The 27,232-nt window shown below is 43.3% G+C and overlaps 2 protein-coding genes and 1 long non-coding RNA gene across 3 annotated transcripts in view; 2 read left to right on the top strand and 1 right to left on the bottom strand.

The window, feature by feature from the left end:
* The first annotated feature begins 221 nt into the window (after window positions 1–221).
* Window positions 222–7,470, top strand: FITM2 (fat storage inducing transmembrane protein 2). Its single transcript, XM_081011587.1, has 2 exons — window positions 222–507; window positions 1,732–7,470. The coding sequence occupies exons 1-2, from the start codon at window positions 335–337 to the stop codon at window positions 2,345–2,347; spliced, it is 789 nt and encodes a 262-aa protein (XP_080867713.1). The 5' UTR covers window positions 222–334; the 3' UTR covers window positions 2,348–7,470.
* A 5,469-nt stretch (window positions 7,471–12,939) lies between these two features.
* GDAP1L1 (ganglioside induced differentiation associated protein 1 like 1) overlaps window positions 12,940–27,232 on the bottom strand; it is a 48,757-nt gene continuing 34,464 nt past the window's right edge. Inside the window, exons 4-6 of the mRNA XM_081011480.1 lie at window positions 22,507–22,604; window positions 20,754–20,868; window positions 12,940–14,414 (exon numbers count right to left, since the gene is read on the bottom strand). Of these exons, the coding sequence (XP_080867606.1) occupies window positions 14,071–14,414; window positions 20,754–20,868; window positions 22,507–22,604 (557 nt within the window). The 3' untranslated portion in view covers window positions 12,940–14,070. The remainder of the gene's footprint in view (window positions 14,415–20,753; window positions 20,869–22,506; window positions 22,605–27,232) is intronic.
* On the top strand, window positions 17,388–20,066 carry LOC308479237. Its single transcript, XR_013987565.1, has 2 exons — window positions 17,388–18,110; window positions 19,947–20,066. It is a non-coding gene; the product is annotated as an uncharacterized lncRNA (long non-coding RNA).

The raw sequence follows: 27,232 nt of genomic DNA, 5'->3' as shown, positions 1-27,232 counted from the left end.
GAGAATCCTGCTCCTCCTATACATGCTTACTCAACGATAACCTCCACCTAAATCTTAACACCTAAGCGTGACGAAATCAGGCCAGGGGTATTCAACGCCCTGCGCAGGCGCAGACGGGAGGCGCCTAAAGTGACGGTTAGGACTTCGCTGCACGCGCAGCCCGAGAAGGCGCCTGCGCAGTTGGGGAGAGAAAAGGACAGGCCGACTTGCGGCGGGGCGGGGCCCGAGGGACGCGAGGCTGTGACGCAGCACGTCGGCCGGGCGTCCTCTTGGCCGGCGGTCACCGGCTGGCCGCCCTCTGCAGCGGCGTCGAGTCCTCCTCGGAGCCTTGGCGATGGAGTACATGGACCGCTCGGCGCGCTTCTTGCGCCCTTACCTGGTGCGCGACGCGGCGCGGAGGACGATGCCTTTGGGGCTGCTGGGCCTCATGCTGGGCGGCTGCGTCATCAAGGAGTGGGCGCCGCTGCCGGAGACCTACATGAGCAACAAGCGCAACCTGCTTAACATGTGAGGGGATGTGAGGAGGAGGAGGGGCCTGGCGTTGATTGACAGGGAAGGGAGGGGGCTGAGAGGATGGGGCAGCTTGACATGGGGGTACTTTAACCGCGGTGGGGGGGGGGAATCTGAAGGGAGGGCAGGGCAGGGGGCGTATCTTACCAGGAGCTGTTGCATGAGGAGGTTGTTGCCCTTCTGCAAATAAGGGTGAGACCCTGTCAGAAAAAGCGGCTTTTGTTTACTGGGGTTTGATTTTATTAGGGCGAGTAGCCATGTAGCCAGCAGTGAAGCAAAAACCAATAAATGCAGTAACCGCTTGCCTAATCCCAGATGTGGAGAAAGCGTGCTGTCTTGATTAAACGGATTATCTTTCTAGGTGTGGCAGGAGCCAGTAATTTTCGTGATGGTAGTGGATTCTCTCCTGGCCACGTGCATTTAGGAAGCTGAGTCCATCTAGCGCATCCATGGCTGGGGGGACTTTGGACCTCCAGATGTTGTAGCCCAGCAACATCCAGGGTTTCCTTTTCAGTAGCTCTCCAGGTTTTGGACAAGGGTCTTTTCCAGCCCCACCTGGAGATGGTGCAGATTGAACTTGGGAACTTCTGCATGCTTCTGCTCTGCCACTAAACTCCAGCCCAAATTTAGAAGCATTAGCTGGGATGCTGGACCCTCTTGCATATGTCCCTCTTGCTGCAGGTCATTCTTGATCTGTTTCTCAGCTTGCTCCTCCTAGATACCTTTAGCTTCCTTTGGACTAATTTAATTTCTGAGAAATAGTTCATTTTGAATTTTCAGATTTCAATAAATAAATTTTATTGCGTTTTATTGTGCTAGCCAAAGGCTATGGCAACATCCAAAGAAAAGAAAGGAAAGGAAAACAACAACAACAACAACACAACATTCACTACATATGCAGTAAAACCATGGTCAGTTTTCAAATTAAACAGGGCACTTCGATTTTCAAGGCTGTTTACAACTTGCACCTATACCAAATATGATAGTTTTGTGGCCACTCAAGAGTTTTTTAAGGCTTGTACCAGATCCTGGACACTACTTTAGTGCCTCTTGTGTGGAAGGAGCCATAAGTGTTTGGTACAAGTCTTGTCCAGAAGATTATAAGAATTGACTAGGATGGATTTGGCAATATGCAGATGGTATAATTTTGTAACTTGTCTGAGCACATCTCTCTTACCTCCCTGGATCTTAGAATATTTCTTTTCAATTTCTCCCTGGCAGGTATTTTGTTAAAGTTGCCTGGGCCTGGACCCTTTGTCTGCTGCTGCCTTTTATCGGCATCACTACCTACCACGTCACCCGGAGCGTTGCGGTGGTGGTTCGACGTCTCAGTGCTTTGCTGGTTGGCACTGCCATTTGGTATTCATGCACCGGGGTGTTCCTGTACATTGAGGACCTGACAGGCAGCTGCTACAAATCTGCAGCCTTTGATGTACCGCTGAAGGAACATCCCAACAAACTACAGTGCCTAAAAGCTGGTGGCTTCTGGAATGGCTTTGACATCTCGGGACACTCCTTCCTTCTCTCATACTGTGCCCTGATTACTATAGAGGAGATGGCCGTGTTGCACATCGTGAACATCTCCCACAACTCCAGAATGCACACTGTGGTAAATGGCTTTTTCCTGGCCCTGAGTTTCTTGACCATGATTTGGTTGTGGATGTTTTTTACCACGGCTGTGTATTTCCATGACTTCTCCCAAAAGTTATTTGGCACGTTGGCGGGTCTCTTGGCTTGGTATGGAACATACAGGTACTGGTACCTAACTCCTTTGTCTCCTGGACTTCCTCCGGAAAGAACTAGTTGGAGTTCCCGAAAGTCCAACCGTAGCCTATAAAAAAAAAGAGTGCCTCTGAGTCAGATTTTGTTTTAAAGAAAATTCTTTGCTTGATAACTAATTTTTAAAATAATTATTTTCAGTATATTTAAAGGGAGGAGTTGAAGACAAAATATTTTTTGATTCTGTGTAGAGGTTTGGATTTATTTCCTCATAAAAGAAGGCTGCTGTTGGAGTCCTACTAATCATATGACAGTTAACCTTTTTCACTAATTCAATGACAGCTTTAGTGATTGTGTTGGCAATGAAGTCTAAATTCCTTTAACTGGTGGGGCAGGGGAATGCATTCTCAAGGTTGGTTCGTTGGCTATGGAAGAAGCTAACATCTTACACTACACAAAAAAATAGAACTTGTTAGAAAAATATTAACAAACAGCAAGGGAGAAACCATTGTTGGTTTGGGCAGATTACTGGCTAATGGAGCTCCCTGGACCTGTCCTGGTCATGGCACACCACAATTTTATTTTTTATCATTGCTGTTATGCCCCTAAGTCAAGGATAGCTTGATGCAGACAAAGCTTTCTGTTAGTAGCTCCCTGAACCAATATGTTAGGGTAAGGGAGGGCTCTCTGCTGAGTCAATGATAGTTTGAGCCACTTGTGGATTAACAATACAGAAATGCGGCTATAAAACAACTCTTAATTCTGTGAATAAGCATCTGTTCCAGCTGTTAGATGCCTTTAGTCTCCAGTTCTGCCGATCCATCCTTTCAGACTACCACAAAATGCATTTCCAGATCATTTTCTTTAGACAAAGCAGCTTGCATAATCCAACCTTTGTGTTGGTATTTATTTTTTCCATGTAATTAAAAGCCTTTGAGTATCTTGACATTTACTACAGTAGCAATGTAATATCCTTGATTATTGCAACACACTTTATATTAGTAAAGCAGGGTGTTGGCTGCAAGATTGCTGCACTCACATTCTTCCCTCTTGCCTTAATCTGTTTAATGCTGTAAGATGTCCACAGTCTGCAGCAGAAAGGCAGTTTGTTCTTTTATGGGGACTAATGTTCTTTTTATATTGATTACATCAGCCGTTTCTTGGCATTGGGGAAAATTTATAAATGATCTTGTTTCAAATGAAATTTTGTAGATGCTTTATCTGTCCCCCACCCATCAATGACACTAACTTTAAAACACAATCTACTTTTACATAGTTTTACTACATTGCTTGCTTCAGCTCTGTGACTTGGCTGTCTGCTTTGAAGAAGAAATGCAATTATTTTTAATTCTGTTTTTAAACAAACAAACAAACTTGCATCTTAGCAAATGGTACTGCTTTGTACGTTAATACCCAAGGGTCTACTATCCTTCTGGACCAAAGTCTGCAGTCCTGCAATGGAATTTTCAAGAAGTGGTTTGAATCTTCATATTAAGTATATGATGTTTAAGCTACTTAAGGTGGTATACTTAACACTAACAGCTCAATCCTAAACAAATTTACTTGCTTTGTAAGTACCTTCTTTTTTCACAGTACCCGCAAGAATAATTAGATGGAAGTTACTCCAGAAATAATCCAGTGGTGCTTATTTGGATTTTTAGATCCAAAATCCCTTTAGCAGTTTCTGTGCATGAAACTCCAGGATGCTTTAAAAAAATTCTTCCCAAGTTAAAACATGTCTTGCATGAAAGAACATGTAGAATGCAAATGTTCATCTCATTGACTTCTGTGGGGTTGAGATGACTTTTGCAAATATGTCAAATTTAAATGACTTCCAAATGGCAGATTGGGGTTGATACATACCACAGTATTCTCATGTATAAAAAGTTTGGTGCCTTCCTCAGCTGTTTGAATATCCGTCAAGAATAACTTTAATGAATAACTGTAGCAAACAATTAACAGTCAGCAGTTGGACTGAACTAAGATAAAATGACTACAATTCCCCAAAAGAGAATTGGGAGATGGCTATCTGATGGCATGTGTCATTTAGAGGACATGGAAGCAGCCTCACTTGATTGTATTTTTAAGTTGTCCTGTGGATCCTTCTGGATCAAACATCAGAGTATAATTCAGATACTAATAAATGTGACTTTATGCGCACATGAAGGGCAATTTCCAAGCCTGTGGGAGCCCTTTTTCCCTGCCAGTGTGATCATGGCAACCATTATTGCTATAACCAGTTTAGCAGCCAAGTTCATGCTGACTTTCCACTCAAGGAAATTAGTCTCCTGAGGATGGTTCAAGGCAGCTTGTGGGTGGTAGAAAAGTGCTAAGTGAGAACAGATCCCAAGTATTATTTGTTTCTTTTGTTGGCATCTTGTAAAAGTTCTATAAGCTGTAAGATTTGGTACATTTATTTTTTATGTAATATTAATGTTTTAGTGTTTTGCATTTGTATTATTTTTTTAAAAAGACAGCATGCACTGATATATTTCATTGCTATTATTTATCTGCATGCATTTTATTTGTGTGCATACTTTCTGCTGACTGTATGTGCTAAACATTGTCGGCTGCATGGCTGAGTTTCATTACACACAGCATCAATGTTGGTAGTCAGCAAAAACCCTCCTGTGGTTTATGTTCTCTTTTGTCCTCCATGGAATAATTATTTGGAATTCACATTCACTTCATATCATATTTTCTTCTTGTCTACTCAGACATGAAGACCTGCTTCAATAGCTATTGACAATGAGCAGAACTATCTAGCAGCCTTCATTATTTATCATTATCTTTAATAAACTGCTATCTCCACTAGCATTAAGTAGAAGTGACTAACCTATGGCCCCTGAGATGAGTTGGACTCCAACTCCCATCATCCCTGGTAATTGGCCTTGCTGGCTGAGGCTGATGGAAGTTGGAGTCCAACAGTGAAGGGCTACAGGTTAGCCACCTCTTCATTAAAGCAGCGTCTTCATCATACACTTAAAAATGTTTATTTAGGAGGATTTCATTCCATGTAAAGGATCAGAAGCACTGGAACTAAACATTTTGCTGCATTTCAACCAGCAGCTTGTGCCACAAACAGCTGCTTCTTGTCTTTTTACTGTCTTCAGTGGAGAGCAGGTTTGTGGTCCTGTTGACATTGACTCTCTATAAAGCTCTGGGTATCTCATAATTTAGGTTCTTTGGTGCAGATTCATGACTTGGAAGTAAACAAACATACGGTACTTGCATTCTGAGTTGTTGTGCCAAAGCACCTTTAAGCTGCCTTTTCTGAATATGACGTGAGTTGAGGCTGCATGCAGCTTGTTTGCTTTTTAAAGCCTATTGACAACTGCTGTTATATAGTTCTGATCTATGAAAACCATTTAGAGGTTTTTCCATTGAATTCCTCAGGAGTGGGCTGCATCCTAATTTTGCATGGCTCACATTGACAAATATTTGCTGGTTTGGGAATCTTACCTGGTTTAATCAGCTGAAATATGAACCAGCCTTCAAACCATGGCATCATATCCTGGTTTGTTCCAAAGTGGTTAACCATCATTTCACTGTTAGAATTACATAAGAAATTTATTGTTAACTGAAGATTTTGTGGCTTGTTTCCTCCCCTGAAAGGAAGAGCAAAGGGGCTACGCACACATTTACAATCCCCATTCACATGTCAGCGTATTAAGCCAAAATAACGATTGGCCAAATGCAGCCATTGTATGCCTAAAATGTAAGTAAGGGATGGGGAACTTGGGACCTTCCACATGTTGGACTACCAGTTCTGTCAGCCTCAGCTAGCATGGCCGATGGTCAGGGATGATGGGAGTTGTAGTCCAGCCACATCTGGAGGTCACCAGTTCCTTATGCCTGATGTAGATCATATTGCTTTTTTAGCTTTTAACAACATGCACAAAATATTCTAAATAAAAAATGGTACTTAAAAAATAACACTATATATAATATATAGATACCTTATTGACAATGTATTAAGTAAGTGCCTATTGCAAACCTTTAAAAGAAAAAAAATGGGTTTTGGAAAGGTCATGCTTGCTTGTATGTAGTCATGAGTAGTAATTACTTCTGATTCTAACCACAATTTGGGACTAGGCCCCAGTGATGTAACTGGGATTTACTTGCAAATGTACACATTCAAGATTGCATCATTAAAAGAGCCATGCCATGAGGTAGGCAGGTCACGTGGTTAGTTTTTGGAGAGGAGCACTGGGGTTCAAATAGTTTTTAAAAATAAAAAGCTATGGGGAAGTTAGAATGAATTACGTTGAGATTAACTGCTTCTTTGAGCAAAATGTATGGATTTAAATTATCCAGGCATTTTTTGAGAGTGCCCAGCTTTGGTCTAGTTTTAGTGAACATTTGAACAGCCGCATGGTGCTGATTCATCTGGGTGCATTTATGTGAAAATTGCTCATTTGGACAAAATGCAGCATCCCAAAAAACACTCCTGTGAATTGTAACGATTGTTGTACCCTCTGCAAATAACTCTGCCTGGATAGTTCAGGTGAACAAAACATCTTCATTTGTACGTGAGCCTGGGAGTTGTTTCCACAGCCATCCATGCATTGTAACCATTATACTGGGAGTAGTCTTCAGTTTCCTATCTCAAAACAATAGGACAGCATGACAGGCAGCTCTATATAATATAAATTGAGGGGGGGGGAGCTGGTATTCTTCAGGAAGAAGTCGTTCCATTTATACATTATTGCAGAAGACCTGGCATGAGGAAGGATGTGTGCACTTTTTTCTTGGTTTGCAGACAACCGCCTGATTTGTGAACACACCTAGTCTTGGTATATGGAGCTACAGTATTCAGTGGACTGGTGAAATGCTGGATGATTGTTCTCTTGTGTCTTTGCTTGCATTTGAGTCAGATTCCAGCTGGCTTATACTATGCATTATGCTAATAACAATCTCTGGAATTCAAGGGCACTGAACCTTCTGCCCAGTGGTTTTGTTTCTTTGTAGGAGGAGGGATACTTAATACAATATAATTCTAACCACTGAAGTATAAATAAATTCACCCCAGGATCGGAAGGATTTGACATACTTGGCAAAGCAAAAGGCTGGATTTGAAATGGATTTTTGTTAAAGACCTTGTTGCCAATACCTGGGTTTTTTTCCTTTTAAAAGAACTGATGTATTTTGAATGGAATGATGGAAACAGAGCAAGTGTAATCGTGACAATACTGGGCAAAAACAACATTGTCTTGTCTCAATAAAGTTAGTTCAGTGTAACTCCTGTCATTTTCATTTGTGCAGAAATTATGAAATGTAAAATTTTTTTTGAGATTGCAAAATATATCCCATATTCTAATAGCAAGCACATTCTCTTGATCTTGCTCTTTATGCAGCCAAAATAGCACATTCACTTATAAGAGACATGTTTCACAGTACTGAAGGAACCACAAGTTTTGTAGAAGTGCAAACCATCGGGGGGGGGGGGCTAAGCAGAAGATGCCCCTCGCACAAGAAAAACCCAACTCTGGACCAAGCGTGTTGAATGGATATGGAATTTCGACTGACTGGATTTGGGACCTGAACACGGCAAGATTTTGTTGGAAGTCCCACTATTTTGCTTCAAATGCAGTTTATTTTGTAAACATGACACTATAGATTATATTAAAGGTGTAACACAGTAACATTTCAATGCCTGCAAGCCCAAAAACAATTAAGGAAACCCTGTTGAATTAGTCTTACATGCACATGTTTACTTGGAAATATCAGGTTGCATATTTTGATTGGCTTTAGTTAATTCGGTAGGTAAGGTTGATAGACAAAATATCCTTCTAGTCATTGAGTAGGCAGTTGAATCTTGTTTGGATTGTCACTGATTTCACTCCCTTTTGTCCCAGTTTATTGGATGTATGAATGCCATACGAAGCAGATGGGTGTCCCTAGATGCACAGCCAAATTTTATAGGGACAGAAATCTGCTTCTTTTCTCTTTGGGGTATGTTGCTTGATTGAGTGCTGATTGGTGGCCTGGCCTTTTCGGATTGTGTATTATCTGCCTTTGTATTGCATCCTGTAGGAATGAAAGCTTAACATCGCTCAAGCTGGCAGTAGAACATCAAATTGTTCCCTAGAAAATCAGGAGGCTGCCAGAAAACTAGAACAGGGCACGTCCGGAATGTATGGTGGTTGGAGCGGCTTTCTAAACAGAAGATGCTTAAGCAAACACACAGTTTTTGTCCTTCCTGGAATGTAGTGTGCTGTTAAGGGAGTCAGGAGGGGGTATTGCATGACTCTACAGATTCTCTGGTGATCAGGTTGCTAAAATGGATGTGAATCTTGGATAACCAGAATGCAGTTCAACTGAATTCCACATAAAGGATTGAGGGGTGGAAAATACCTAAAATGTTAAGATGATTAGAATGGTGATTTAATGGAAGGTTTGTTAATAAATCAGGCCCCTGAAAAGTCTCTCTCTGGAAGGTGGGGCCCCCTCCTGAACAATGTGGGTGGGGTGTGAGGCTCAAAATGACTGCTGGGGGAGAAGGGTGGAAGAAACCTTTCTTCCATGAACTTCCTTAAGTTCACATTGGCTTGGAGATTCCTTCATTGTAGGGGGTTGGACTAGATGACCCTCGGGATTCCTTCAAACTCTACATTTCTATAATGTTTAGAGTGGCATCAAGCAAGTTCCTCTAGGTTTGGATAACCTGTGGTCAGCTAATAGGATGTAACCAAAAATGCAAAGGAGTAACTAAGATGGATTTTAAGATATCTTTGACTGGATTAGCATTTGCTTGCAGGAAGCATGTTTCTCAGCCATCTACAGACTTGCAAACTGGGTCCCCTCACCCCGCCAAGTTACATTTATGGTACTGGGTTTTTGCAGTACCCGTGTGGCTGAAACAGCTAAATACTTGATCTAAACATCATTGGTTAATAGACTATGATGTAGAAAACTGTCATCACACACAGACACGTGTGTGTACAAACACATCTGCTTAGTTCCAACCACCCTAAAAATAGAGATGCAGCTGGTGGTGGATTAGCATGCACATACAAAATGTGTTTATTTCTGTTCACATGGTGTCTTATATCTTGAAGAGGGGAATAAATGCCTCTGGTCTTGGTACTGCATCTCAAGGTATCAGCATGTGATCCAGTCTGCATAGCGCTCCACACGGTATAGATAAAAAAAGCTTGGTTCTGCACATCTAAAGCTATGAAACTTTTTTTCCATTTCTCAAACCTTGCCACAAACAGTAGTTCTAAATCTCTTAAACCAGGCTTCCTGAAACTCGGCCCTCCAGATTCCCATCATCCCTGACCACTGGTCCTGCTAGCTAGGGATTATGGGAGTTGTAGTCCCAAAACATCTGGAGGGCCGAGGTTGAGGAAGTCTGTCTTAAACTGAGGCTGCGTATACACACCATATATTTACAGCCCTCTACCCTGAATACAGGGGGAAGTATAGTTTCCCCCTCAAAGCTATAATTCCAGCACCCTTAAAATAGAGTTCCCAGGATTCAGGAGTGGGTGTGTAATTTAAATATATGGTGTGCATTCAGCCTTCAGCTTAGTAAGCTGTTTGCCCTTCCCAATCTAACTTTAGTTCTCTGTAACAATGGTTAAATTATATGTGATGCTTGCTAATCTAGGGATGGGGAGCTGTTTTCTATTTCTGGATTACTCAAAAGAAACACCTGTTGTTTCTTGCTGTTCAGAATTGGTTTACAGGTTATTTGTAGTTCTAGGAGCTCTGTTAAGTCTCCTCCATTTCAACCACTGTTCTGGTGCATTACTGTGGTTTTAGCGTGCCCATTATTTTAAATAAAGAAATATCAGTGTGGGACAATAATGTAATAGATTTGCATGCACTGCTCCATCAGTTTTGAGTGAACGTTAAGAAAGTTTGAAATGTAGAAGAGGACAGTTTAGGGACAGATTCTTGAAGTGTGTGTGTGTGTGTAAGTGTATTATGAGAGATTTGGCTGTTATTCCCAGCGGAGCCTTTTGATAGCATGTGCTTTTGGGTATGGTACTTAAGAGCTCTTCACAGTTAGATGAACAAACCAGTTAAACAAGTTTTTATAACTTCTTTATCCATTAAAAGTAGTGGGAGTAACAGTTGGAGCCTATGCGTGTTTACTCAATCCCACTCAATTTAATAGGATTTAACTCCTAAACAAGAGTACAGGTAACCCCCAATTTCTGCAGGGGTTGCATTCCAGGTGCACATACTGAACGCATGTAAATCAGTCGTTGCCTGTACATATAGCCATAATGTTAGCCCATTTGAACTCAGTGGGATTAATGTCTGAACGTGCATGTATCAGATCCCGCTGTTAATGGCCACCAAGACCATATTTTAAAAGAGTGCTATTCTTAGCAAGAATGTTATGTTAACCCCTAGTCCCAATTAAGGTGGCCATGGGTCCATATCTTGCATGGCATAATGGTTAGGGAAGGGCAAGCGGTCTTGCTTGGGTTTGGGAGCCTGGGAGAGGGGGGAAAAAATTCTCTTAGGGTTTCACTGCTTTAAAAAATGTGTGTCGCAGTATATATGCCAGAAATGCCATGACAGTGGGCATTCAGGTGGCCGTGCTGCTAATTTGAGATGAAGACCGTTGCCTTAAGTAGCTTTCTTGCACATCTCACCAATCACACAAGGGCTCCAACAACTGCAGCTGACTGAAGAACAAAGGCAGGCTGAAGCTGACCTAGCATTCAGGAGGGCCAAAGGAAAACCAGGAGCTACGGTAATTGGTATTCAGAGCCCTGGCACTCAATTGGGCAACCCTCCAGATGGGGCAGGAAGTGCAAAGAAGATCAAATTAAGCACCTGCTCCCGGAAGTGAGGTTGTCTGCGAGGGTCAGAAGATGGCAATAACATTGCAAATGGAAGCTGGCACTGAAGCTGGAAGGCAAAGTGGGGAGGAGCGCAAGTTCAGATGAGACTAAAGATGATTCAGGGATCTGCTGCAGCAGTTTGCCTGAATCCTGGAGTGAAGAACAGAAAACTATACCAAATATGGGTGGGTGGGGAGGTTGCAATGGAGAAAGCACCTATAATTTATACAAAGCTGAATCAGACCACCTGGCTGAGTTTTGTCTACACTAACTTGCAGTGGGCCTCCAGCATTTCAGGCAGGTCTTCCCCAACCCTACCCAGAGATGGCAGAGAATGAACCTGGGACTTTTTGCATTCAAAGCATGTGCTGTACCTGTTGAGCAACCGTTCTTCTCCCAGCTAATTAAAAAAACTTCAATAAATTTTGCAAAGGTTTGTATTTGGGGGAGTGGGGTTGTGGGGAGAGCAGTAGGAGGGTTTACAAGTTTTAAATGCAGTTAATGTCTCTTATCAATCGCTGGTGGGAGGAGAGAGACACAACCCACACAAACCGTTAGCAAAAAATGGCCTACATTCCCCCCCCCCCCAATTCACAATGCATTCAAAATGACTCTGGAAAATCTGCCTTTCAGGCCTGTGTCAACATGTTCTCATAAATATATCCTGGAGGGAAACGGCAGGTGTGAAATCTAAAACTAGAGATCTTTAGCGAAACTAGAGATCTTTAGCGAAATGAGGAACAATGCAATGGCTGGCTTGACCGGCTGGATGTAGAGGAATGGTGGGAGGCACCAGCTGGGGAAAAGACAACTTCCTTCCCTACAAACCCTCTCAGATGCTAAGATTGGCAGAGGGGTCCCTGTTGGTGGCAGCGGTGGAGCATATGCCTGACGGCTCGGGGTAGGCTTGGGAGTTGCAGGCGTGCGTTGCACCAAATGTCACCCCCCTCAGTGAGGGCACCGGGGCGCTCCGCCCCCACCCCCCTATCCTACGCCCCTGGTTGGTGGTTCATCTGTTCTCAAAGGCACGACAAATCAACAGCAGCTGACTTTTTGCAGTGAGGGAGCTGACACGGTCACATCCACACCATATGTTAAAAGCACTTAGCTTCCACCAAAGAATCTCAGAAACCATAGTTTGTTAAGAGTACTGGGAATTGTCGCCCTGTGAAGGAAAAACCGCGGTTCTCAGGATTTGGGCAGGGGTGGGGGGAAGCCATGGCTGTTAAAGTGGTATAAATGTGCTTTCGATGTATGGTGCGGACGTGACCCATGCAAATGCATGGGAAAGTGGGGAAGGACGAATGATTAAGGGTAACATGTATGAGCACTCTGCAAGCAACTAGGGATGAATGCAGGGTGAATGCTCATGGTATTATAACTGCCCTGCAAACAGATCAGAATGAATGCTCAGTAGAGAGCATTCCCCATGCAATCTAACCCCTGTGTAAGGTTTCTGCAAGCAAACCAACAAGAATGCTTAATAATTGCCTGGAAGAGCACTGAAGTCGAGGAAAAAACATGCATCTCTTTGTTAATACAGTCGTACCTTGGAAGTTGAACAGAATACATTCCAGAAGTCCGTTCGACTTCCAAAACATTCGGAAACCAAAGCATGGCTTCTGATTGGCTGCAGGAAGCTCCTGCAGCCAATCGGAAGCCGCGGAAGCCCCGTCCGATGTTCGACTTCCAAAAATAGTTTGCAAGCCGGAACAGGCACTTCCAGGTTTGCGGCGTTTGGGAGCCAAAACGTTTGAGAACTAAGCTGTTCGAAAACCAAGATACGACTCTACTCCCTATTCATGGAGTAAATCATGGCAAATTCTGAGGCTAAGCCAACCCCTGACTACATTAAAGTAGAAAAAGGCACAGTGTGTGCAGACATGAGTCAACTGATGCTAAACACATTTAGAAATGTAAAGCCGTTACTCCTCCCATATGGTTTATTTAGGTTCTCAGAGGGTTTTTAAGCATGAGTAGCAGTGATGCTCATTACTCTTTCCAACATGCAAAAGGCACAAGAAAGTGAGAAAGGTGATTTTCTGTGCAAAGTGTTTCTAAGAAAATACACAGCAAAAAAGTGACTTAAAAAATAATGCTCCTCAAGGAAGGAATGGCGGGGGAAAAGGAAGAAAGAAATGAAAACACATCCTTTGGAAATGGCTTGAAACTTATGAAAACAGTCATGTTGTTAGAGTCCGGCAAGGCTCCTTTGGTGAACGATGCTTGGCAAATTCATGAAAGGAACTCGAGGCAAACACCTCAGTAAGACAGAAATTCATCTGTGAAATCAAGGATACAATCAGAAGAAACCCACTGGCTGTCAACAATTAAAAAAGCAAATTAAAAAAATATAGAAGTAGAAAGTGGATACATTCTAAGCGCAAGTCGATTAAAAATGCTTGATTGAATGGAAATGATGGTATACAAAGAGAGAAAGAGACACAAATAATTCATTTCCACCTTAAGCTAGAACTTCACAAACTACTGTGGTCTGACTGTGTTCATTCTATTTCTGTTGTGTGCGTGTCTGTGTTTTGTTAAAAAATAAGCCTATGTCATCATCACAACACCACAACAGCTCTTAGGAGAGAAAAGTCCCCGCAATTTGCACCTGTGGGAAAAAATGTGCTATGTGGCCAACAAACATTGGAAAAAATGTAAAGGTGCAGAAGATAACCCCGTCTTTCCACTTTGTGTTGCTGGGGGTGTTGTTGCTTCTCTTCTAATGGCGCTTTCCTGTGCTAGAGGGCAGTTTTGCTCCACAGAGGTTGTGTAAGCATTAACACAACCACTGTTTACAGTTGTATAATACTTAAACCTAAAAAAAAAAGGCATTGTACAAGTTGAATTTTTGTTGTCGTCGTTGATTCGCTTTCCTTGCAGTATAGGTTTTTCTACTTCTAGACTATGGAATGTTACATTAACAGTATAGTTATTCATATTGGTTTCAAATTTCATTACAGTTACTGAAGATTCATCATGGTTTCACACAGCACAGAGACACCAAACTAAACACCGGGAACAGCCTGCATTAGATGTATTTTTTCTTTAGATACCAATACGCAAAATACCCCATCCCCCCTAGAGATCCCATGAGGAAGGAGGCTCCGAAAAAGGATGGTGGTTTCCGCTTGACCAGCCTAAAGGCATTGGGTACCACTGCCGAGAGGAGGGTGGTATGTATGTCTCCCAAAACTTTCCTGAAGGCAAAGCGTTTTTGTATCCTTTCAAAGAAGTTCTGTAGGTTGGGTCTACTGCCATCTTCCCAGTATTTCTTAGAGAGTCCTAGAAACTTGAGGCGATGCAGCGTGGCTCCCAGCAAGATGTCAGCCAAGGTGAAGACACACCCACAAAGCCAGAGTTCACACTTCTGCCCTGGAGAGCAAAGACAACACAGAAGCAATATATTAGAAAAGTTTCGTCACACCTAAACACTTAGGAATGGAGACAAAGTCCAATCTTGGAGCTTATTGACTTCCATTTTTGGCTGATGCAATGCATACCCTCCAGTTTTGTTGTTGTTTAGTCGTATCCATTTTGTCAACTCTACACTTGTTTTCCACTGGATAGCCTTGGGTCTTCTTTACAGAGGACAGTCCTCTGTAAGGGTGCCAAAGGGCAGTTCTCCATTCCAAGGTCCATCTGCTATAAAGTAGGCAGAGCAGAGGCCAAATCAACTAAGCAGGCACATAGGGCACCCAGTTATGGTTAGATGTCCTCAATTGCTATCTGAATTACTAAGTTTGCATATATGCATATCAATTAACACAGAGATTTTATGTAAATTGGCACCCACTTTTGTCTTCTTTTTGGTGAAGCCTAACTGGCCACTCTAGATTTTCACCAAATTTGGTACAGAGAAAGAGAAAACCAGCCTTTCCTTGCAGCCTACATGGTGGGCAGCTCTTCAATTTTGGGCCAGTTGAAAAATGCAGGGGCAGAGACAGAGGAATTTTAATTTGCAATTAAAATTTAAATTGAATCAGAGGTCATTTGTCTGGTGTCAAAACTCCTTTAACCGGTACTAGAACAAGAAGAAAGGCAGGGCAAGGCTTCCCTTTCCTGCTGTGTTGTCTCTTCCCCTGCTGATCTTAGCAGAATTTGATGAATCTACCGTGAATGAACAGCATTTGCAGCAGGCTTTGAAACTGTGAAGTCATTCATCATCAAAATCTTTGTGGCATCCAGTGGCAACTCTAAAGGTTATGGGCCTTCTTAATCCCCCAAAAAGGTGGGATGTAATTTCAAACAATTGCAACACCTTGCTTGTTTGTTTTGGTTCTCCAAGCTAATCTTCAGCCCAAAGAAAAACCTGCAGTGAGGCAGTGGAGAGGGGAGCCTTCAGGGTGAGTCATATGAGGACTCAATAACTTTCCTCTCTTTGGAATGGAGCAATTAACCCCACTGTGCTGGCGAATTTGTTGGGCTCTTTTCTCCCAGCCCAACCTTGGCAGCTGGAATCCAAGCTCTCTATCAGTTGCCAATTAGCTCCCCACCTCCTGCAAAAGTGAATACTAGCCTACTGGCTGCACAGTGAAGCCTTGTTGTCAGGTTTCATTCCCAAAGGGAGAAAATTCGCCATGTGATACACAGACACCCCACTTCCTGAGATTAAGGGTGTCTCTGTACTGTACTTTAAAGCAAGTCGCTTTCTCCAAATAAACCTTAGCATCCTTAACAAGCTGCACTTTCCTTCTGTTTAAGTTTATTAATATTTTGCAATTTACACCAACGTCTCTAGAAAGGAGATACAGTGGTACCTTGGGTTACATATGCTTCAGGTTACATATGCTTCAGGTTACAGACTCCGCTAACCCAGAAATAGTGCTTCAGGTTAAGGACTTTGCTTCAGGAGGAGAAAAGAAATCGTGCTCCGGCGGCCCCATTAGCTAAAGTGGTGCTTCAGGTTAAGAACAGTTTCAGGTTAAGAACGGACCTCCAGAACGAATTAAGTACTTAACCTGAGGTACCACTGTATAAATACTTGATGATGATGATGATGATGATCCTAATGATGTTATGAGTTTAGTGTGTGGAGAAAGCTGTATGCTTAGACCCTTCTAATTCCTGGATCCAGCAACTGTGAAAATTTAAGCAAAGATTCAAATTCCTGGAATAGCCGGACTAGCTTCCTAATGGAGGTGGTAGCTTGGGTAATGGGCCATTAAGGAAACAAAGGGAGTGGCTCAGTGCCAGGAGAAAAATGGGTGGAGCCCCCTTCCTCAACTGGCTGGTATCTAGAAAGACAAAGGCCAGAGTTGAGAGTGGAGTGATTTGAGCTAGAAGCAAGGAAGTAGCAGGCTGAGAAGCCAGAGAGACAGAGCGATGCTTGATTTCTTATTGAATCCAAGGTTGCAAGCTATGGGGCCCTCTTTGGGTGATTATGCTGTGAACCCCTCCATCGTGGGCTCAGGTTGTATATATGTGTAAATAAACCATATATCATAAAGACACCACAGTCTCTGCTGTGCCTCATTCCAAAAGGAAACATGAACCCTGAGTGTTTGTCTGGAATTTCGCACCACTTGGAGATTGGGTGGCAAGCCACAACAATGATAAACAGCCAGGTGGCACAGGTGGCATCCCTAGCTCTCTGTCACCTTTTTCTAAAGAACCTTTCAAGGAACCCTCTAGGTCTAATGCCCCACATTAACACAATGCATATGCAGGTAATTGAAATAGCTGCACATTCTTTTCCAGTTTACTCTTGTCTGCATGTCTCACTGCTTCTTCTGTAAAGTCCATGCATTAACACGGATGCCCACTGGACGCAACATTTATCCACCACCCACTCTGGAATTTAACTTCTAGAGACAATAAGGAAGAAGCTGGACACTGAAGAATGAAAACATGAGCAGCTCTCGTTATTATAACAATGGCACATTTTTATGCATAAAATGTGGTACCCCAAAATAGCTCTTTCTCTGCCTCCTACTTTGCAGCATACTGCACTCATAATTACTGGGTACCTCGCACTGTGATGTCTGTCACCTTGGCACTTTTGCATGTAGCTCGACCAAGCCTGCTAGGATATATTTTTTCTTTCCAAGCACAGCCTCTGAGAGAATAAGAAGCGGCTTGAGAGATTAGAACCTGGCTGACTTTCAAAGCCAAAGAGAAAACCCCTCTGCAGGCCAGCCCTGGGATACATTGGCAGGTGCAGTTATTAGAAATGTCAGTCTTCTGCAGAGAAGGACTTGTTTTTAATAGCCATTCTCTCCACTGGAAAGGCTGTTAAAAATGTCTCTCCTGTGTGAAAAGTTCCCTGCTGCTATTTCTTGGGCAGATACGTATTCACAAACTCTCTTCAGGTCAAAACTACCCACATCTTTTCCCCAGCGGGAGCAAAAGCAGCAGGGGGTGGGTGGGGTTTTCAACAGAAAAATTGTGCTGATTTTCAACCTCAAACTGCAAGCTCAGTGGGTACATTGTGTTAGGAAACAACAAACACGCCATAAACTGTAAGATTCTAGGAGTGTGAAGGGAGCTGGCAGAGATAATTTTTATTTCAGAACTTTTGTTTCCACTTGGCTTTGGGCGCTTTTTTTCCTCGATCTGAAGTCACTTGTCGTATTCATATGAATCCCTGCCCCAATAGTCCTCTTGAACCCAGTGCTTTGTTCTTCCTCTTCTTTCCTCTTTTCTGTTTGTTCTGCCTCTTTTGACGCCTTTGATTCTCCAAATATGCCTCTGTTTCCTATTGCAAGTGAGTCAGTTGTCAGGCCCTAAATTTACACAGCTGTCTATGACATCAGAGCATCAATGCCAGGGTTGTCATACGTCTGGAATTTCCCAGACACATCCAGTTTTTGGGGGCCAGCACCCTCACCTGGGCAGATTTTTGCATTTTGGATTAAGTGTCCAGGTTTGGGGGTTTTCTGTTTCTGTTTTCGTGTCGTTGTGGTTTTTTTTGTGGGGCCCCAGAACAGGAAGCAGACATCGGGTGGCCTGGAGCGGCTTGCTGGGGGTCGTGCTAGGCCTGGTGTTGTTCCTGGCGGTTGCCTGGCCTTGCATGACCTTCCCAGGGCCACTTAGCCTCCCATCGTGAGAAGGAGGCTGAAGACAGCAAAGGTAAGAGGGAAGGGAAGAAGGGGGGAACAGGCGGGCGAGGAAGGGGTTGAGCGATGGAGATGCGGGATGGTGAGGGAAGTGCCCTGATGGTAGGGTGGGGTGTCTGGCTCTTGATCCCCAGAATATGGAAACCTTAATCAATGCTGCACTATGGTGTCAGCACATCTTTGGCTTCAATTGGCTCAGGTGACATGACATACTGTAGGATCACAGCCACCAGTGCTTTGATGTCATATGGAACCCTGCAAGCTTTGGACCTGAAGTGAACAGTGGCAGTGGGCAGAAAGCAGAAAGTTTGATTGATTGATTGATTAAAAAACAACAACAACCCTTCAACAAGAAGTATCTGTTTCATGAGGTTCTTCCTGTCCCTCTAGTACTATGAATTTTGGAAATGATGCGTGCAGGCTCCCTAACATTATGATTAAATTAGAAGAACCACTAAGGAAATAACTACCCGTAGAGCGTTCATGTTGCAAAACATAGTATAAACTCCTGCCTGAGTATATATCACTGTTTTTTTTATCCAGATCAAGGTTTTTTTTTATCCAGATCAAATCAACAGAACAAGTTAGTCACAACTAGCATTTCAAACTGATTTTGTTGCAACTAAAGTATGACTAACTGGGTGTGGATTCAGCAGTATGGCAGGCACAGCTGGCAATAGCTTAGCACTTGGGATGGGTAGATCTGTCAATTCTGGCTTCTCTTTTATATATATATAAATTTTTATTAGTTTTTTAACATATCATTTTCAACAGTAATTAAACATACTTTTACACACACACACACACACACACACACACATCTATCTATCTATCTATCTATCTATCTATCTATCTATCTATAAATTTTTATTAGTTTTTTAACACTGTCAATTCTGGCTTCTCATTTTTTCCAGTGTTAAGTACAGTTCTCCATATTTCCATATCAGTTTGCAAAGTATTTTTCTTAAGGCTTCATGAAAATTCTTCAGCAAATTTATCCTAATATACAATTTTTGCAAAGAAATTTTGGGAAATATGCACTTTTTTCACAAAGCGATTTTGCCTAATATGACTTTAAGTTTTGGTTTGTTTTTACAACCAATTTCATGAATTTTATGAAATAAAATGAATAAAAACAATATGATGCATTTTTGTAGTTTTCACCAACATAGGCATTTTTATGCACCTTTTACCCTAGTATATGCCTTTTTGTACACGTTACATGGGTGGGGAACTACACCACAATATTTGGTGAACTGCGAAAATTCTGAAGGGCGGTTGTGTTTCAGTTCATATATGCTTTTGTAAAGTGCAAATAAGGTAGTTTTGCATTTAAATGTGAATTGAATCAAACTTATCCCTGTACTTACTTAGCACATTAACAGAAGTATACATTTCTACAGGAAACTCTCACGGTGTGCCTTCCATCTCTGGGCTTGAGTCTTTAGCTGGTTCACTATGTTAGGGTTGCCATATTTCAAAAAGTAAAAACCAAGACACCCCAAAAACGCTGCTCTTTGGAACCCCCCCCCCCCGGACATCAATTCCGCCTTTCAAATCCCAGTAATGTCCGGGAAAATCCGGACGTCTGGCAGCCCTAACTAAGTATTATAGGTGCCCTCTTTGAAGTATGATATGTCAATGTGTTAAAGAGTTGCTGCAGTCAGTGCAACAGTCAAGGTTCATCTGGGAAAAGCAGGAGGACCCCTGACAGAACATGGAACCCTTCTGAGCTATTCTCAACAGGAGATTTTCAAAGCATACTCATTGCGCTCTCTCTCTCTCTCTCTCTCTCTCGTTCCTAATGTATTTTTCTTGGCACGAATACACAATCAAACCTGACTCACAGCTGGACGCAAACAAAACGAATGCCTGCTGGTCTTGATCGAAGGAAATGTGGACCTGAACTGAGGAAGAGGCTTCAAATGGTTTTGATGGGGCGGAGGGAAGCAGCGCTAACTTAATGCAACTATATTGTCCTTGAGATGTCTATGTCAGAGTGGGATTTAGGGCAACATGACTGGTTCCCCCATATGGGGTGCCGAGCCTAGGGGGTGCTGCAAGGTGTTGAACTATGATGTAGTGAATTGAATTGAACTGAATGGAAGGTGAGAGGCGGTGGGGGGGGGGAGAGCCGAATTTTGGCCTCGCACAGGGCACCACACACACACCTCCTCCATCCAGGCAAGCAAAAGCCACGGTTCAATTATATTTTCCAACCAGGCAAAAGTACTAAAGGAGGACACAAAGCAAGGTGGTGAGGGGAATGACCTGGGGAGAGAGGGTGCAGCTTGGAGAACTCCAAGCGTGGCATTTAGCCACAGGGTCTGAGGTTCCCAGCCGCTACCTTCAGTCTTTCTTTAGATGCAGTCACTGCATTTCCTGTTTCTTTGTTCCGTGAGTCCTTTTGTCCAGTCGTCTGCTATGGCCAGCTGGACTTGCCAAGCCTTAGTGATGATAACATCACAGCAGATAATGATACTACTGCTACTAATAATCATTAATAGTTGACAGCAAAATATAACATCCTTCTGATAATGGATTATATCTCATCTAACAAAATCTGCTCTAGCTTTACCTGCCAAATAAGGTTTGCTCTCCAACAGTCTCTCGCAGCAGACTTAGAAAATAATGTCCGCAACAGCATGATGCCTACCTTGGTATTCAATTTTTCTTTTCTCCAGCTCAGCTTCAATCTGATCTAGCACCATTCCCAGATCACCCAGGATTTTCTTCAAGTAGTTCACATTGTCATGTTCTAGGATCTTGGCCTAGATATAAACAGTAAATGTTTACATCAAAATTGAACAAGAAGAATGTGTTTTCACACAATTTGAACGTAGTGGATATTTTACAAATAAATGACTTTGAAAGGTCTCATCGTTGTTTTGATCAATCTTGTCAGGGAACTGCCATCAGCTCAGACGCGAGAGGTGGAAGGGCAGTTGTGTTACAGGGAACCTCCGAAAGTCCTGCAAAGCAGTTCCTCCTCTGGCAAGGAAGAAAGCCCCACCTCCAGTGGGGAGGAGGTGGTGGGACCAGGGGATGCTAGGGAGAGCCTCAACACCGACCCTGAGAAGCCGGAGAGGAGGGAAGTACCCCCTTGCCAGCGCCCACTCTGCACATTAGGTTTCGGCGCAGGGAGGGGAGGAGAAGGTTGGGGGTCAAGCGACTGTTATGCTGGGGAAGGTACAAGGACCGACCACTCCCAGATTCTGCTAGCGACTGAGCCAGACATGAACTTGCGACGCTCTTCACTGTAAATAGTTTTGCACTAAGAATAAAGCCTGGAAAAGACAGGTCTTGCTTGTTTGCTCTCGAGCAACCACACCACCATCTGACAAATCTGCTGTGAGAAGAGGTGCTCGGAAGTCCAAATATTCAGGGATGTGTTTATAAAAGCACCTTACAACCTGTGCCAGGACTGCACTAACAGAGGCATTGTGTCTAGGTCATGAGAAGCAATAACTCCTCTTTATTATGTGCTGGTCAAGTGCTATCTAGAGTACTGGGCCCAGTTATGGGTGCCACATGTTAAAGAGGATATTGGCAAGCTGGAGCATGTCCAGAGGAAGACACCTGGGATGGTGAGGGGTCTGGAAACGGAAGTCCTATGAGGAATGGTTGTATGAGCTGGGAGTATTAGGGCAGGAGAGCTGTCTTCAAATCTCTGAAGGGCTGCCCAAGATGGAGCAGACTTGTTTGCTGTTGCTCCAGAAAGCAGAACTAGAACCAGTGGGTGGGAATTGCAGGGAAACAGATTTCAGCCCAACCTTAGAAGGAACTTCCTAATGGTAAAAACTGTTCAACAGTGGAGCAAACTGCCTTGGGTGGTGGGCTCTCCTTCACTGGAAGTATTTAAGTAAAAGCTGGTCAACCACCTGTCAGGGATGCTCTAGTTGCATCCTGTGTTGTAGATCCTGCATTGAGAAGGTAGCTGGACCAGACCTCCAAGTTCCCTTCCTTCCAACTCTAAAATTCCTTCTTACGTACATCAGAAATCCCCCCCTTCTGTACAGCTGTTAAAGTGCAGGAGCCTTGTCCTCTTTTGAATCTGGTCACCCTGTTAGGGCAGCGATGTCAGGCAAAATGGCAAGCAGCAGCACTGGTAATGGATCTGAACTGACAACCCCATTTGCGAAACTTTAGTTTGCTAGAAAACACTCAACTCCAGTACAACTGGATTCAGTTGAACGTCTGTCGTCTTCAGTACCAATAGCCATCCAAATCCGCATGCCACTTTATTGTTTAAAAAAACCCAACACGCCTCATAGAAGTTTATGAAAACAATAAAAGTATCATTAAAAACAGTTATTTAAAACACTCAAAAAATAATTAAAAACAATGATAAACTAAAAACAGATTGAAACAGGTTAAATGTTGTGTGTGTGCTGCTATGAGCATCTCACCATGAGCTTCTTCTGTTTGGAAAGGTATGGCTCTGATAGCTGTGGCTCCTCTTCATGGTCTAATTTCATCAGGTCTGAGCTGGCATTAACTAAATGTCCTGTGGAAGTAGGAGAGAACAGATTGGGGTTAATTAATAATAATAATGATGATAATAATAATAATAATAAATTTTTATTTATACCCCGCCCTCACCAGCCAAGACCGGGCTCAGGGCGGCTAATTCGTGACCAATCTTCCCTAGACCCATGATTTCCAAACTTCCCCTTCCCCACGGACCGCATGAAAATTGCTGAGGGTCTCGGTAGACCACTTAATGATTTTGTTTCTGCCTGTTGCAACAATTGTAATATGCCGTGCCAAATAATCTTCAAATTGTGTCTTTTTTGCTTCTTTTATTTCTTATATGGAATTGCATGCATTTTATTGTATTATTTGCAGCAGTTAAATGAAACTATGGCACCTTGCAGCCTTGGCTTAATGATACCCACCCTGGCTGGATGCCATTCCAAGTCAGAACAGGAGGGAGAGACAGATGCTTCATGCTCGGTTGGTTCAGCTAAGAATCCAGAAATTTATGTTCATTTCCCAGCACATTACTCTGGCCTTCTCTTTATCTTTCCCTATGTTCCTTATTAATCTTCTTTCTCCACTCCAGCTACCAAATGTCTCAGTTAAGCACCTCTCCATTCTGTTTGGCTGGCTACTTGAACAAGGAGCCAGTGTGAGAGCCAGTGTGGTGTAGTGGTTAAGAGCGGTAGTCTCGTAATCTGGGGAACCGGGTTCGCGTCTCCGCTCCTCCACATGCAGCTGCTGGGTGACCTTGGGCCAATCACACTTCTTTGAAGTCTCTCAGCCCCACTCACCTCACAGAGTGTTTGTTGTGGGGGAGGAAGGGAAAGGAGAATGTCAGCCGCTTTGAGACTCCTTAAGGGGAGTGAAAGGCGGGATATCAAATCAAATCCAAGGACATGAAGGAATCTTATTGTCTAATTCCCCATCTAGCTGGTTATGCAAGAAGCTGGACCCCATGATGCAGTGTAGGAACTCACTAAATGTTACTTGGGAGTAGCAATGTAGGAGAAAGTTCATTTGGTGTGCATTTTAACGCAAAGCTACCTAATCCAAATCAATATTTCAACTGAAAATCAGCTAACCTTTCAAAATCCACACTTCTCCAAATTTCTTGATGCAGATACCTGACCATATGTGTACAAAAACGCATGTATTAATGGAAAGTGTGAATGAAAATGCATGTAATATTAGTAAAAATAACATGCAAAAATATGTTAAAGGTAAAGGTAAAGGGACCCCTGACCATTAGGTCCAGTTGTGGCTGACTCTGGGGTTGCGGCACTCATCTCGCTTTATTGGCCGAGGGAGCCAGCATACAGCTTCCGAGTCATGTGGCCAGCATGACTAAGCCGCTTCTGGCGAACCAGAGCAGCGCAGAGAAATGCCGTTCACCTTCCCACCGGAGCAGTACCTATTTATCTACTTGCACTTTGACGTGCTTGCAAACTGCTAGGTTGGCAGGAGCAGGGACCGAGCAACGGGAGCTCACCCCGTCACAGGGATTCAAACCGCCAACCTTCTGATCAGCAAGCCCTAGGCTCTGTGGTTTAACCCACAGCGCCACCCGCGTCCTCCAAAAATATGTTACAAAAGGAGAATTGCTTGCAAAACTATACAGACTTGTCAAAATTTCATCCAAAAACGTGTATATTTGGCTGCTAAATGTGTGCTAAAATGCTGATGGGGAGCTCTAGGGAGACTGGTTATGTTATGGAATATGTATAGGAGTTAAGATTAAACTTTCATGTTAGGGGATTACGTCCATATCTGTCTAGACTGGGTGCACTGCTTTGCCAGGAGGAGACAGCACAAAATGTACCTCAGTTCTGATCCAGTCAGGCACTGCAGAACTTTAAGAGATAGCATGATAAGGTTGGCCCTGAAGCTACAGGGAAATCTTTTTGCAAAAGACCTATCATCAAAGAGACTCGTGACAAAATAAGATACAGATTGAAGGACCTCTGATTAAAACAATTCATTACCTTCTACTCTAATTCTGAACTGGGAAAGGATGTGGTATAGTTATTTGACACCACCCATTGCAGTCCTGGCTGAGTATTCATTTGCTTGGCTAGATGTTCACAGGGCAGCGGTGCTGCAAGTTATGTTCGATATGGACAAGGCAAATGAGAGAGTAGTCTAGAAAATCCAGTTTCCATTCCTGCTTTGCTGTGGGTGAAGTGTCCCCTGTCAAAATGGCCTGGGAGGTTTGGGCAGGGGCACCCACTTGCCCCCCTACATTGAGGGGGCGTGGTCATGTATAACATGTCACGTCATGCTGCCCGGTGTGCAGAGGGTGATCTCCGCGCTTGCTTGACCCAGCCCCTGCCTTGCTCCTGGGCTGCAGGTGGGATGAGAGAAGCAAAGATCTCCTGTGCCAGGTGGAGGCTAGGGCTGGGGTGTGTGGAGGGTGCCTGGTGGTGATGGGGGTGGCTGCTCCCTCAATATTGGGAGAGTTGAAGCCCCCTCCACCCCCTATACCTGGCACCGCTGGGTTTGGGTATCCTAAACATCTGGCCTGCTCCCTGGAAATGGTTCCCCACCCCTGGTATACACAATACTTTCAGAATGGGTTAAGGGAACGCAAATACAGTGGTACCTTGGGTTAAGAACTTAATTCATTTTGGAGGTCTGTTCTTAGCCTGAAACTGTTCTTAACCTGAAGCACCACCGCCGCTGCACAATTTCTGTTCTCATCCTGAAGCAAAGTTCTTAACCCGAGGTAATATTTCTGGGTTAGCGGAGTCTGTAACCTGAAGTGTATGTAACCTGAAGCGTATGTAACCCGAGGTACCACTGTAGGCATAAAATTAACACCTGGGCAGTATTTAGCTGTATTCACATTACTGTGCCAAAGTGGAGTTTTCTTGCCATAATGAATGAGAGGTAGATCGGAGCAACTTTTGGCTTCTTGGGGCTATCTTCCTTTCTCCAGCAGCTGTATAGATTCTCAAAATAAACACCCCAAATTGATCAACTGCAACCCACCTGAATGATTTTAACTGGCACAGAGACATCAGCTTTTATGATATCTCGATAATGCTTTAAGATCAGAGGAGTTACAAATTGTGCATTTAAAATTTGCTTTCGCATTTATTGTGAGCCCAGAGATAGCATACTTTTGTATAGTGTGAAGGTGATTGCTTCACGTCCCCCTGGCAATGGATGTTTGCAGGCATAGCATCACCTCCGTGTGGAGCTCCTTAGGTCCTGCGGTCACTAGTCAGATTCAGAAACTGACTAGATCATCAAGGTTTCCTATCATGCAACAACAACTCAGTTGAGATGTCATCCCTATAGCTTCAAGCTTCTCCTGACACCACAGCTACAGCAAATTTCTACAAATGCCACTATCATGCTAATTCATCATCTCTCTCTCTCTTATAAAAGCCCATTGACCTCATCTGTGAAAACTGCAAGGCTAAATTGGAAAAGCTGTGTTCTCTGGCCTGATTCAATCAAGTTCACCATGGAGAAAAAGAGAGAGTAACAGGGCTGCTGTAGTCCTTAATTACTTTGGCAATGTTGAGAAATAAAGGGCAACTAGGAGGCTGATTTACAGCCCATTCCTTGGTTTTGCTGAGCCAATGATGCTGTGATAATTAAAACTGATTACTTAAGGGAGGTGCAATGTCAGGACAGGAGAAGGATAAACATTGGTCATTATTGGCCTAATTTATCTGCTCTTTAGCCTGGAGAGAAGACGCTTGCTAATTCATTCACTCACTGCTCACTGAGCATTTTCCTTTGTCTAGAACTAGACACTGCTGTACACTTGTTGACTACTGCAATTGCACCGTACATGGGGCTACCCTTGAAGGCTCCTCTGAAAATGAAAGCAAATGCAAATTACAGCGGCCTGTTTCCTGGAGGAAAGGGCAGCTAAGATCACATGACACCAGCAGAGGTATTGCTAGTAATTAAAATACTTGGCGCACAGGCCCATGATGCTAATTTGCATATAAGGGCTGGGTAAAATTTTGGTGGGTAGGGACCTTCTCAGTAGTGGCACCCGCCTTGTGGAACACCCTCCCATCAAATGTCAAGGAAATAAACAACTATCTGACTTTTGGAAGGCACCTGAAGGCAGCCCTGTTTAGGGAAGTTTTTAATGTTTGATGTTTTATTGTACAGTGGTACCTCTGATTACGTACTTAATTTGTTCCGGAGGTCCGTTCTTAACCTGAAACTGTTCTTAACCTGAAGCACCACTTTAGCTAATGGGGCCTCCTGCTGCTGCTGTGCTGCCGGAGCACGATTTCTGTTCTCATCCTGAAGCAAAGTTCTTAACCCGAAGTACTATTTCTGGGTTAGCTGAGTCTGTAACCTGAAGTGTATGTAACCTGAAGTACCACTGTATTTTTAATATTTTGTTGGAAACTGCCCAGAGTGGCTGGGGAAACCCAGTCAGATGGGCAAGGTATAGGTAATAAATTATTGTTGTTGTTGTTATACGATCTCTTGTAGCTGAGTAAGATTGTCTTCTATGAACACGGTTTTAACAGTGAGTCCGTAAGTGACTGTGGAGGTCAATTCTGAATCCACACATCCTTCCACAGTGGGGACATAGGTTTCCAGGTGGGAGTTGATCACGGTGAGGGTTTGCCAAGCGTGCCTTCCTCTTTGCACATTTCTCCCTTTCATCCTGAGTTC

This window comes from Podarcis pityusensis (assembly GCF_964106645.2).
Source record: "Podarcis pityusensis genome assembly, chromosome: 6".
Taxonomy (NCBI): domain Eukaryota; kingdom Metazoa; phylum Chordata; class Lepidosauria; order Squamata; family Lacertidae; genus Podarcis; species Podarcis pityusensis.
Note: the sequence above shows the minus strand (reverse complement) of the source record. Positions and strands in the feature narration are given on the sequence as shown.